This window comes from Hyperolius riggenbachi, chromosome 9 (assembly GCF_040937935.1).
Source record: "Hyperolius riggenbachi isolate aHypRig1 chromosome 9, aHypRig1.pri, whole genome shotgun sequence".
NCBI lineage: Eukaryota > Metazoa > Chordata > Amphibia > Anura > Hyperoliidae > Hyperolius > Hyperolius riggenbachi.
The window spans coordinates 151,840,340-151,854,164 of NC_090654.1; the positions used below are offsets into that span (position 1 = coordinate 151,840,340).

Genomic DNA, 13,825 nt, shown 5'->3' on the forward strand with positions numbered 1-13,825 from the left:
TACGACCCGATTAAATCTGACATGTCCAATTGGGATTCAATTTGATTAGCCATTGCAAAACAATGGCAAATCGAATTGAATCAAATTGAATACCGATTGGACATGTCGGATTTAATCGGATCGTAAATAGAATCGTAATTGAATCGGACAAAGAATCGTATCATGTAGATGGGGCTTTAACCCAATCATCATACATTTCCTCACTAGTCTCCAGATACAATGCCACCTGGAACCTTTTCTCTTCCCATGAAACCCTCCTGTCCTCTAGAATCCTCTCACATCCAGGACTTTTTATGCGTTTCACTTCTCCTTTGGAACTCTGTCCTATAGATTGTCAGATTTGCTGGGAACATTCAAATGCACCTAAAGGACACCTCTTCAGACAAGCTTATAATTTGTCATATATGGTGAGGCTCAGTGCCTCATCTACTAGACCCTTCATCTCCTCACCTAGTGTCTTTACCCAACTCTAAATTGCAAACTCACAAGGGCAGATTCCTCCCAACCCAGTTTCTATACTCTCACTACTTCCTGCTAATCAGGAAGTAGAGAGTGTAAGCAGCTATGCAGACGGAGGAGACGCATGGCAAGTGATTGTCGCTTGGAGCTGTGCTTACTTTGCCATGGAGGGGGGAGCACGGAGAGGGGCTTTGAGAAGAGAGAATTCTGGCCCCCTCTTACGGCTGAGTCCCAATGTGGCCACAGCTCCCCCCTCCATCACCTATACTGGGGCACCTATGCCTGGCTACCTATACTGGGGAACCTATGCCTGGTGTGAGGGTTTCATCAATATACCTTAGATTATAGTTATATTTAGTTATAGATTCCTCTTAGTATAACAGACAGCTTCTCTTAGATTTCTGCTATAGTAAGGAAAAGGCAGAACCTGTTCCTCTCTACTCGGTGACTGGTGAGGGCAATAGAAACTAGATAAGGTGGAATTCATGATTCTAAAGTTTATTTATCGCTCTCTATCTTACTAAATTAGCTGACCAAAACTAGATCGGGAGAAATTCAGGACATGTCAGATAACTGCTTTTCTGCAGTCTTTAGCAAATTTATTAGCCAACAGGCATGAAAGTCAGAAATAGGAACCAATCACGCCATATTGTAATTATTAACTTAATGACATAATGCTTTATGTGACTATAATGCTATAAAAACGTGAAGTCTTTCATTATTAAACTGAGAAGATCTGGTTTGCAAACATGTAGCTGGTGTCCGTGTGATCTTCTTTCTAAGGGCCTAAAATTCGGAGTCCGTTAGCCAACGTATTATTAGAGGTGTTTGGCCTCACTTTAAATTTATATTACAGGTCTTAGACTTTACACTGGCCACCTATACTGGGGGCACCTATGCCTGGCCTCCTATACTGGGGGTTTAGGAGGCCAGGCATAGGTGCCCCCAGTATAGGTGGCCAGTGTAAAGTCTAAGACCTGTAATATAAATTACACATATGCCTGACTAATCCATATTGGGGGCACCTATGCCTGGCTAACCTATAACCCTCCCCTGGTGGTGCCTAACCCTAAGACTCCCCTGGTGGAGCTTAACCCTAACCCCTGGTGGTGCCTAACATTGAAGTCTATGGAGGCGTCCTTTTAATATAGATGGCTCAGGCGCCCTTTTCAACTGATTCCATTTGAAGTATGATGTAACTTGTACTTGTGTTGCTGGATGTTCTGATTGTGTTGTATGTACTACTTGTGTATCTATGGTCCCTACTATTGTTTGCTTTGTACTCTGTACAGGACAATCAAAGATGTTGATGCTATGCAAATAAGAAACAAAAAAAGAAAAATCAAATATCACTATGCATTTCGTTAAGGACAATTCATATATACCTGATCATCATCTGTACATTAAGATCAATTACTCATGAATACTGATAACAACCTTGAATAGAATATCATAATCTGACTTGCACAGTCAGATCAGAACTAGAGTGTTGGTCTTGAAGAATATGTCCCATAAGGTTAAGTTAGTTTAAATTTAAAGTGGACCTGAACTCTTGCACAAGACAGAAGTAAAACAGAGAAATTCACCCTGTATGTATTTAGAGTGTTCAGCCTGTCTAATTCCCCCTCATCTGTGTCTAATCGCAAGTTGTAATTTAATCTCTCCCTTGTGTCACCTGACTGCCATGACAGATAAGCTCATTTGAAAGCACAGGATGTTAACAATATGACTGCTTCCATGAAAGTAGGAAGTAGAAACAGTGCATATTTATTTTATAATTTGGATCAGCTGTAACAAAGAAATGTTATTCTTTAAAGGTTATTATGCTGTTGCATATCTTTTAGAGCAGAGAGGAAGTTCTGGGTTCAGGTTCACTTTAACTCAGTTAAAGCAACCCTGGAGCGAAAATAAATGTATGATGTAATGAATTGTATGTGTAGTACACCTAAGAAATAGAACCTTAGTAGCAAAGAAACGATTCTCATGTTGTTTTCCAGTACTGGAAGAGTTAAGGAACTAAAGTTGTTATCTATGAAGAAGGCCTGGTGCACACCAAAACCCGCTAGCAGATCCGCAAAATGCTAGCAGATTTTGAAATGCTTTTTCTTATTTTTCTGTAGCGTTTCAGCTAGCGTTTTGCGGTTTTGTGTAGCGGTTTTGGTGTAGTAGATTTCATATATTGTTACAGTAAAGCTGTTACTGAACAGCTTCTGTAACAAAAACGCCGGCAAAACCGCTCTAAACAGGCGTTTTTCAGAGCGGTTTGCGTTTTTCCTATACTTAACATTGAGGCAGAAACGCATCCGCAATCCAAAAAATGCCTCACCCCGGGAGTATGCGTTTCAGCAAAACGCCTCCCGCTCTGGTGTGAACCACTCCATTGAGATACATTGACCAAGCGTATCCGCAGCCGCAAGCGGCTGCAGAAACGCTGAAAAAGCCGCTCGGTGTGCACCAGCCCAAAGAGTTTCTCTGAGCTCTCTGACCCATCTTGGTTTTCTGAAGCAAACATCAAAGAAACAGTCAGATAAGGTTTTACTGCAGAGATGTTCAAAGGTTCATTAGCTCTGCTTTGTTTTATAATTTAAAATACAGAGTGTTTGTAAATTGCAAATATGACAGATAAGCTTTTTGTCCTTAGGCTTGTGTAAAGGACAAGGGGACATGATCTGTGCATGGAGGAAAAAAGTTTTAGCCATTTATAGTCCTAATTTAAAACCATTTATTTAGGAAAGGGGGTTTTACAGTAAGAGATTAACCTCCCTGGCCGTAACCCCGACCTACACTCGGGGTAGCCGCCACAGAGGATTTCTCTGCCCCAGGAGGGATTTTTTAAATAAAACTTGTTGTATCCTTTGTAGCTAGCACTTCGCTAGTTACCATTGTCCCCCAAGCCCCTACGCTCTTCTTTGATCGCCCCGATCGCTGCCGTTATACGTACCCCCCCCCCCCCGGATCCCGCGATGGCGCAGCCTCCAATCAGCTCCAGGCTTCGCTATGGGGAGGAACGTCGATGACGTTAGATGTCATGTCCGATCACCGTCATGGCGACGACTGAAGCTAATTGGGAGGCTGCGGCTCTCACCGGATTGAGGCTAGGTAACGTATAGCGGTGGCGATCGGGGGGATCAGAAGGGTGCGGGGGACTTGGGGGACAATGGTAGCTAGCCTAGTGCTAGCTACAAAGGATACAACAACTTTAATTAAAAAAATCCCCCCCACGGACACAGCCTCAGAAACTGGGTACCGCCAGGGAGGTTAAAATGAGAATGTATTGCCACAAGAAGTAGTTATAGCACATTCTATATATGCATTTAGGGAGGGCTTAGATGCTTTCCTTGCATTGAAAGACATCCATGGCTATAATTACTAGGTAATTCCTGGTGATGTTGATCCAGGGATTTTATTAGATTACCATCTGGATGTAACGATCGGTGTAACACAGAGAGGATCTGATTATCGGTGATCTGCAGTATCACCAAGAATACAGATATATACCCGATTATTGATGATCTGCAGTATCACCAATAATCAGATATATCTCTAACCTCTGGACACCTGAGTAAGATGAGTGTTTGGTGCAATAGTAATACTTTGAGGAGAGCACCCGTATCGAGGGTGCAAGGCAGTAAGAGATACTGCCCAAGAACAAGCTCCTTCCAATGGCCTGAGGCTCCCCAAGGGGAGGAGTCAGGCTGAGAGTGGGAAGGACCAGAGTGTAAGTGACACCAATGGTGGAGTGTCACTGACAGATCTGTGAACTATCTCTAAACAGAGGAGATAGTTCTCGAGGTCGGACAAGCCAGGTTGGCAACAAACAGACAAATAAGATACAGTGGAAGAGACTAATACAGAGTCCAAAGGCAAGCAAGGTTTGGCAACGGAGTATCAGATATAGCGAAGTACCAAATCAGAGATCAGAAGAGAGGTCAGGAAAGCAGACGGTCATAACAAATAATCAACAATGTCTAGTCTATAGGTGTGAGCTCCTTGATCATCAACACCCTGGAACTAGTCTGAAGAATAACAGGATGGTAAAGCTAATTCCTAGTCTTGGGTGTGAGCTCCGTAGTCATCAACACCCTGGAACTGGTCTGAAGTATAACAGAATGATAACACAGATTCCTAATCTTGGGTGTGAGGTCCTTGATCATCAACACCCTGGAACTAGTCTGAAGTATAGCAGCGATAACACAGATACTGACAATAAGGTCTGAGTGCTACCACGTAGTGATCGCAACGGCAGACAACCAGAGAATGACCAGCACCCAGTATATATAGCAAAGCGCTCTCCAGCGCCTCCCCTAAGTGCTGGACCAATGGGAAGTGGTACTGCCGTCAGCTGACCGGCTTGGTCAGCTGACTCCCTTCTGGCTGTCATATAAGTTCTGCCTCTCGGCGCGCGCGCGCGTCCTTCTGAACCTGTGTGGACTATCAGTCCCAGCCACACCAGACATGTGATGTAAAGAACCCGCCGCGCTGGACGCGGAATCCGCCGCACCACTATCAAGGCATGCGGTGGTTTCTCCGCGTTCGGCCATACTACTAGATGTAGGCCTACGCGTGCCAACCGCCGCGTTGGACGCGGAATCAGCCGCCTTGTTTTGAGTACACGCGGCGGCTTTTCCGCGTTTTCTCACACTGGAGTCAGGCAGGATTTTTTTCCCTTTTTTGTCTCATTGGACCATGCATTGTAAGGGTTTTTCGCCTTTCTCTGGATCAACAGGGATATGTGAGTGTGTAGGCTACTGTTGTGCTTTGTTTCTGGTCATAAGAGATGGATGTCTTTTTTCCAACCTAAATAATTATGTAACTATGTGATTTAACAGATATACTATCAAAACAAAAAATAAAAGATAGTAGTCTGCTTTACAAAGCAAGGTGCAGTGTCATTTTCCAAGACTTACCTTGCTGTACCACAATACCACAATCTGGATCTTGAGCCACTTGTAACAATACCTCTTCAACATCTCGATTCCTGCCTGGCTGATCCACAAGAGCAGTTATTTTCTGTTGTAAATTCTTTGGCAAACTCATTAGTTGAAGAAACTGACCCTCTGGACTCTTATCTACCTAAAAGACATTCAGGTTTTGAAATAAATTATTTGTTACTTAAAATAATATTTATTTCTTATGTTTATATAGCACTGACATATTTCTCAATAATTAATTGTCCTCTTTGACCCATTAGCTGTATATCTAAGTAGGACCCACTTGCCAGACAGCAAGCATCATCCCAGTGCAATTATGATCCATATGCAATTTTGTATTGAAATCTGCAACAAAGAGATGACTAAGAAGTTAACATAAAGCTCTAAAAGAGGATAGTGCCAAGATATACACCTTATAGATGAACCCTTAGACTGCCACTGATCTCTATAGGTGTTCTGTTGTGTTGCATCTAAATGCCACAACGTCAAAAAGCATTTTAATACAAAGCTACTTCTGCCTGCAGTGGTCTCTAAGCATTTTCATGTCCTCATTCCTTTATCAATGATGTCTAAAATGAGTTGAGTATACAGTTTTGGCTCACTTTCTATTTTACTTTAAATATGTAAATCTACACAGCTTGAATATGGACAAGTGAAATGCTTTCACTGCAAGATGTGATTTTACAATAGATTTTCATAATTTGTATAATTCTGTATCATATACAGTGGTGTGAAAAACTATTTGCCCCCTTCCTGATTTCTTATTCTTTTGCATGTTTGTCACACTTAAATGTTTCTGCTCATCAAAAAACGTTAACTATTAGTCAAAGATAACATAATTGAACACAAAATGCAGTTTTAAATGATGGTTTTTTATTATTTAGTGAGGAAAAAAACTCCAAATCCACATGGCCCTGTGTGAAAAACTGATTGCCCCCCCTTGTTAAAAAAATAACTTAACTGTGGTTTATCACACCTGAGTTCAATTTCTGTAGTCACCCCCAGGCCTGATTACTGCCACACCTCTTTCAATCAAGAAATCACTTATTTAGGAGCTGACACAGAGAAGTAGACCAAAAGCGCCTCAAAAGCTAGACATCATGCCAAGATCCAAAGAAATTCAGGAACAAATGAGAACAAAAGTACTGTAATTGAGATCTATCAGTCTGGTAAAGGTTATAAAGCCATTTCTAAAGCTTTGGGCCTCCAGCGAACCACAGTGAGAGCCATTATCCACAAATGGCAAAAACATGGAACAGTGATGAACCTTCCCAGGAGTGGCCGGCCGACCAAAATTACCCCAAGAGCGCAGAGAAAACTCATCTGAGAGGCCACAAAAGACCCCAGGACAACATCTAAAGAACTGCAGGCCTCACTTGCCTCAGTTAAGGTCAGTGTTCACGACTCCACCATAAGAAAGAGACTGGGCAAAAACGGCCTGCATGGCAGATATCCAAGGCGCAAACCACTTTTAAGCAAAAAGAACATTAAGGCTCGTCTCAATTTTGCTAAAAAAACATCTCAATGATTGCCAAGACTTTTGGGAAAATACCTTGTGGACCGACGAGACAAAAGTTGAACTTTTTGGAAGGTGCGTGTCCCGTTACATCTGGTGTAGAAGTAACACAGCAGTTCAGCAAAAGAACATCATACCAACAGTAAAATATGGTGGTGGTAGTGTGATGGTCTGGGGTTGTTTTGCTGCTTCAGGACCTGGGAGGCTTGCTGTGATAGATGGAACCATGAATTCTACTGTCTACCAAAAAATCCTGAAGGAGAATGTCCGGCCATCTGTTCGTCAACTCAAGCTGAAGCGATCTTGGGTGCTGCAGCAGGACAATGACCCAAAACACAGCAGCAAATCCACCTCTGAATGGCTGAAGAAAAACAAAATGAAGACTTTGGAGTGGCCTAGTCAAAGTTCTGACCTGAATCCTATTTAGATGTTGTGGCATGACCTTAAAAAGGCAGTTCATGCTAGAAAACCCTCAAATAAAGCTGAATTACAACAATTCTGCAAAGATGAGTGGGCCAAAATTCCTCTAGAGCGCTGGAAAAGACTTGTTGCAAGTTATCGCAAACGCTTGATTGCAGTTATTGCTGCTAAGGGTGGCCCAACCAGTTATTAGGTTCAGGGGGCAATTTCTTTTTCACACAGGGCCATGTAGGTTTTGAGTTTTTTTTCTCACTAAATAATAAAAAACATCATTTAAAACTACATTTTGTGTTCAAATATGTTATCTTTGACTAATAGTTAACGGTTTTTGATGAGCAGAAACATTTAAGTGTGCCAAACATGCAAAAGAATAAGAAATCAGGAAGGGGGCAAATAGTTTTTCACACCACTGTATATTCGCAATCATCTCAATTTTTTTGCACCGAAATATCAATTCTATTGAATAATTTGGACTTTGGTGCATGTTATTTTTATTATTTTCATTTATAGAGCGCCAACATATTCCTCATCAGTGTACAACGTGCAAAACATACAACAATGGGGATACACGAGCAGTTCAGCATACTGTACAATCAGGACAACCAAAATGATAGATGATAGATCACCAAAATGATAGATGTTCATTTGATAAACTGCACAGAAACAGGAAACAAAAGAGGGAGATGCCTGCCCTTGTGAGCTTACAATCTAGAGCAGGGGTGTCAAACTCAATCAGGCAAGGGGCCAAAAGCTAAAACCTAGTCTAAGTCATGGGCAAAATTGTTTGTTAAGATTTAACATTTATTGAAGAGTCTGAAAAATTGTGCAACTATAGTGGCCTTGGGGGGACCTGGAGAGTAGTGCAGTTTCATATTTAAAAATCAAAATCCACAGCGCTAATTATAAAAAGTAATTTAACCTTTTATTCCATAAAAAGAATGAAGTTATACACTTACAAACCCAGTTGGGTACCTGCCCCTTTAAAGAGAACCTGAACTGAAAATTAAAAATCAAAATAAACATACACACATCATACTTACCTCCTGTGTAGTCCCCTCATCAATCTCTTTCTCCTCTCCAGTGTCCTGTTTGTCCACTGTAATCAATGGAATTCTCCGTCCTCCGTATTGAAAATGGCCATTACCACATAACAGCTTCCAGGTCATCACACTGTTAAACTGTAATATTGCCCACTTGAGCCATAGGGAAACATGGACATTACCTTGCACATTCAGTTGTAACTGACAGCAGCTGATATATAACTGACAGCAACTGGTATATTTCAGTTTTGACAAAATATTGTCAGAACTGGAAGGGATCACTGTAAGAAAAAAAATGGTGAGCTTCTGAGAGGAACTAACGATGAGATAAGTATGTAATATTCACTTGCAGCTAAATCATATGTTTATTTTAAATCATTTTTCTCAGTTCAGGTTCCCTTTAAACCTCCCTTGTATATTTTGCATACATTACCCTCACACACACTTCCTCACTGCAGTGAGTATAAACAAGGGCTGGAAAAAATTGGGCCCAGTAAAAAATGTATTACTTCATCTGAATATTAAAAAGATGCATAAAAATGCCTCATATAAAGTGCAATTTTTGTTGTCCAGAGCGCATGGAAGCCTTAATATAGCGTAGATCCCAGTTATTATTGTAGTTTTATATTTACCTGCTCCAGTGCTGCTTTGGATCTCCTCTGATCTTCCTAACAGACACATGTTCTATGCTGCATACCTATGGCTCTGAATACATGTCACATGATCGGGAGCTGGAGATGTGGAAGTATAGGGCATGCCGCTGCTGATAAGAACAGAAGATACACAACGCATCACTGGAGCAGATAGATATGCAAACAAACCGCGGTTCGTGTACAGCTAAATACTATGCAACACTGTGTCCACAGGTACAAGAACCCATATGTACACTAAAGGCCCATACTCACGGGGGACGGCCGTCGCCGCAACCGCGTGGCACGCGCGTGTTGCGGCGACAGTTCCCCCGTGTGTATGATGCGCGCGCCCCGAACCGTCGCCCGTCGGAGCTGTCGCCAGGCGATTGACCTGTTCAATCGCCGGCTACAGTCGTCGCCGCAACCTCGCCGGAACTGTCGCTAGCCCCGCATGTGTATGCGGGCTAGCGACAGCTACCCACACACACCACACGGAGCTTCCGGCGGGGGGGAGGAAACTCGGCGACAGCTTCCGCCGCATCGCTAATCCCTCTGCTGCCGTGTGGATGCAGAGGGATTTGGCGATGAGCTGTTGCCGAACTGCCGCCGAACTGTCGCGCACACGCTCCCGTGTGCGGCGACAGCTACAATTGTACCCCCGTGGGTACTTAGCTTGAAGTCAACCATGCAGGTTGCTTAGACTGTCCACTTAGACTGTCCACATACCCATCCAGAGAATGACAGTGTTTCTGGTTGAAATCTTGTCAGTTTGAGCCTGGGTGAAGCAAAAACACACGGTACCCACTCTGTGAAATTAGCATGCGACCCCCCCTTGGACCTAAATCCCCCCATTGGGCTGGTAAAATATACACCTTTCACTCCCTGACTCCATCGCCTCACATAGTAGTACATCGGAGCAGGGTAATATGTACCTGCAACACTGTGTCCACAGGGACAAGAACCCAAACTTACACTAAAGTCAACAATGTAAGTCACTTATATGAATTAGACTATCCGCGTTCTCTGTATTTGGCAGGAAATATAAATACTGGAAATGAGGCCCTATAACATTATATAAATGGTAAATGTCAGGGCTGAATACAGCATGTAAAAAAGGATTTAGGGTGTATAGTCCAGAGGAGGTCTTTGCTGATCCCCCCCCCCCCCCCACACACACACACACGGTGATGGTAAGGTGTAGCTGTAGGTCTAGTGGGCTGTAGCTATTCTCCGGGAAAACCCTATAAAAAATGTGCTAGTGTTTGGATAACTACTACTTTGTAGAAGCCCAACACTGGAACGCCCCAGATTAATTGTTCTTGGAGATTTAAATACATGGGTGGATGCCCCCTTTTTGCAATTAGGAAGAGAGCTACCTTGTGCCATAAATGAACTGGGCTTCTCCTAAGCAAGCAGCTCTGCTACTCACAAGAAAGGTCACACTCTGGACCTTATATTCCATACTGGTCTGTAAATAGCCAGTGTGCAGAAGCAGCCTTAGAGTACACTGGGCCTGGGGTGAGTGTCATATGCAGGGCCTAGAGCCATAAGTGTAGGCCATATACCTTACCACTACACTAAAGGGCTTGTCCACCTCTAATGCAGTATGCCTTATTATTGTTTAAAACATTGTTAAAGGCCACCAAGCCAACCAATATAGGAACAATTACAATATGTAATGTAATCAAACAGCCAATGGTACTACCATTCGCGGTTTGATTACATTACATATTGTAATTATTCTTATATTGGTTTAGTGGCCTTTAACCAACTGATGGGTTCTAGGCTGGCTGGGAATGGGTGCTAGGCAGAATGGGAAGTCCAAAGTTTGTATTTCTATTCAGACATGCTCCCAGCCAGCCTAGCACCCATCCCCAACTCCTCATCCAGCCTTGTACCCATTCCCAGCTCCTCAGCAAGCTTAGAACCGATTCCTTGCTCCCCAATCAGCTTATCACCAATCCCCAGCTGTCCAAAGCAGCCTAGCACCCATCCCCAGCTCCTCAGCCTGCCTAGTATCCATCCCCTTCTCCCCCAGCCAGCCTAGCACCCATCCCCAGCTCCTCAGTCAGTCTAGTACCCATTCCCACCTCCCCAGCCTGCCTAGCACCAATCCCCAGCTCCCCAGTAGAGATGTAGCGAACGGTTCGCCGGCGAACGGTTCCAGGCGAACTTCGGTGGTTCGCGTTTGCCATGCAAAAGCGAACGTTTGCGGAAGTTCGATTCGCCCCATAATGCTCTATGGAGCAGAACTTTGACCCTCTACATCACAGTCAGCAGGCATATTGTTGCCAATCAGACTGCACTCATGCCCCCCCCCCCCCCCTTATAAAAGTCAAGGCCCTTGTGCCATTTTACTCTTTTACACTAATTACTTAAGGGACAGCTGCTACACACACTCTGCTAGGGAGAGTTTAATTAGGCTCTTGTATATTACCCTCTACCCTCCTACCGGAGGGAGGAGGGTCTCATCTGCCAGGGAATTATAGTATTTCAAAAGCCAGCTTACATACCGTGGCTGGGTATTGAACCCAGGTCTCACTGTGTGGTGGGCAAGTACCTTAACCGCTGTACCACCAACACTACTAACTGATGCCAGCCTAGCATGTACCATTTCTGCTCAATCCAAGAGAAACATTAGGTTGCTTAAAGGGAACCTTAACTGAGAGTGATATGGATGTTTCCTGTTAAACAATACCAGTTGCCTGGCAGTCCAGCTGATCTCTGTGGCTGCAATAGTGGCTGAATCACACCCTGAAACAAGCATGCAGCTAATCCAGTCTGACTTCAGTCAGAGCACCTGATCTGCATGCTTGTTCAGGGGCTGTGGCTAAAAGTATTAGAGACACAGGATCAGCAGGCGATTCAGGCTACTGGTATTATTTTAAAAGGAAAAATTCATATCCTTCTCAGTTTAGGTTCCCTTTAAGGATTTGTAGCATAAAAGCCAACTCACATTGGCTGAGTATTGAACCCAGGACTCACTGTGTGGTGGGCAAGTACCTTAACCGCTGTACCAGCAACACCACTAACTGAAGCTAGCCTAGCATGTACCATTTCTGCTCAATCCAAGAGAAACATTAGGTTGCTTAAAGGGAACCTTAACTGAGAGTGATATGGATGTTTCCTGTTAAACAATACCAGTTGCCTGGCAGTCCAGCTGATCTCTGTGGCTGCAATAGTGGCTGAATCACACCCTGAAACAAGCATGCAGCTAATACAGTCTGACTTCAGTCAGAGCACCTGATCTGCATGCTTGTTCAGGGGCTGTGGCTAAAAGTATTAGAGACACAGGATCAGCAGGCGATTCAGGCAACTGGCATTATTTTAAAAGGAAAAATCCATATCCTTCTCAGTTTAGGTTCCCTTTAAAGAGACTCCGTAACAAAAATTGCATCCTGTTTTTTATCATCCTACAAGTTCCAAAAGCTATTCTAATGTGTTCTGGCTTACTGCAGCACGTTCTACTATCACCATCTCTGTAATAAATCAACTTATCTCTCTCTTGTCAGCCTGTGTCTGGAAGACTGCCAAGTTCTTCAGTGTTGTGGTTCTGCTATGAACTCCCCCTTCCAGGCCCCTCTATGCACACTGCCTGTGTATTATTTAGATTAGGACAGCTTCTCTCTTCTCTCTTATCTTTTACAAGCTGGATAAATCGTCCTCTGAGCTGGCTGGGCTTTCACATACTGAGGACATTCAGACAAGGGCAAAGCTGTTTGCAGGAAGAAAAGAGCAGCCTGAAACTTCAGTGCATGAGAACAGGGGGAAAGAAACACACAAATGATCTCTTGAGATTCAAAAGGAAGGCTGTATACAGCCTGCTTGTGTATGGATGTATTTTGTATGTGTGGACATACTGTACATCAACCTACTTCCTGTTTTGGTGGCCATTTTGTTTGTTTATAAACAAACTTTTTAAAACTGTTTTTAACCACTTTTAATGCGGCGGGGAGCGGCGAAATTGTGACAGAGGGTAATAGGAGATGTCCCCTAACGCACTGGTATGTTTACTTTTGTGCGATTTTAACAATACAGATTCCCTTTAAGGATTTGTAGCATAAAAGCCAACTCACATTGGCTGGGAATTGAACCCAGGTCTCACTGTGTGGTGGGCAAGTACCTTAACCGCTGTACCCACCAACACTACTAACTGAAGCTAGCCTAGCATGTACCATTTCTGCTCAATCCAAGAGAACAATTAGACAAGACAAATAACATTTATATCACGCGTTTCTCCTGGCGGACTCAAAGCACCAGAGCTGCAGCCACTAGGGCACACTCTATAGGCAGTAGCAGTGTTAGGAAGACTTGCCTAAAGTCTCCTACTGAATAGGTGCTGGCTTACTGAACAGACAGAGCCGAGATTCGGACCCTGGTCTCCTGTGTCAGAGGCAGAGCCCTTAACCATTACACCATCCAGCCACTGCTTAAGGATTTGTAGCCAGGCATGGCCTTGCCTTTTGTGTTCAACAGTTGTTCAAAGAGAACCCTAGGAGGAGGAGGGAATAGGTAGAAGGGTAGGAGGGTGGAGGGAGAGCAGGCCTGTAATTGAAAATTGACCTCAAAATAGGGGTTTATGTGAAATCTAGATTTTTGCCTGGGATTTTTGATGTGTATTTCACTCAATCTTGTCTGCCTCCAGGTATTAGATCCCTTGAAACATGTTTTCTATCATTTTTCCAGCCGGTACAATTTTTTCTATTTTTCAAAGTTCGCCTCCCCATTGAAGTCTATTGCGGTTCGCAAACTTTTTCGCGAATTGAAACTTTCACAGAGGTTCACGAACAGGGTTCGCGAACCGAAAATCGGAGGTTCGCGACATCA

General features: G+C 43.5%; 1 protein-coding gene across 5 annotated transcripts in view; it reads right to left on the reverse strand.

Moving 5' to 3' along the window:
* The window catches only part of TAMM41 (TAM41 mitochondrial translocator assembly and maintenance homolog), a 666,331-nt gene that overhangs the window by 137,764 nt on the left and 514,742 nt on the right, over positions 1-13,825 (reverse strand). For 3 of the 5 annotated variants that reach the window (XM_068253613.1, XM_068253611.1, XM_068253612.1), the window contains one exon: positions 5,367-5,532. The exons of 1 other annotated variant lie outside the window; for it this stretch is intronic. In XM_068253613.1, the coding sequence (XP_068109714.1) occupies positions 5,367-5,532 (166 nt within the window). Of the gene's footprint in view, positions 1-5,366; positions 5,533-8,998; positions 9,130-13,825 lie in introns of those variants that run through there. One more of the 5 variants, XR_011023981.1, reaches the window with a different exon arrangement.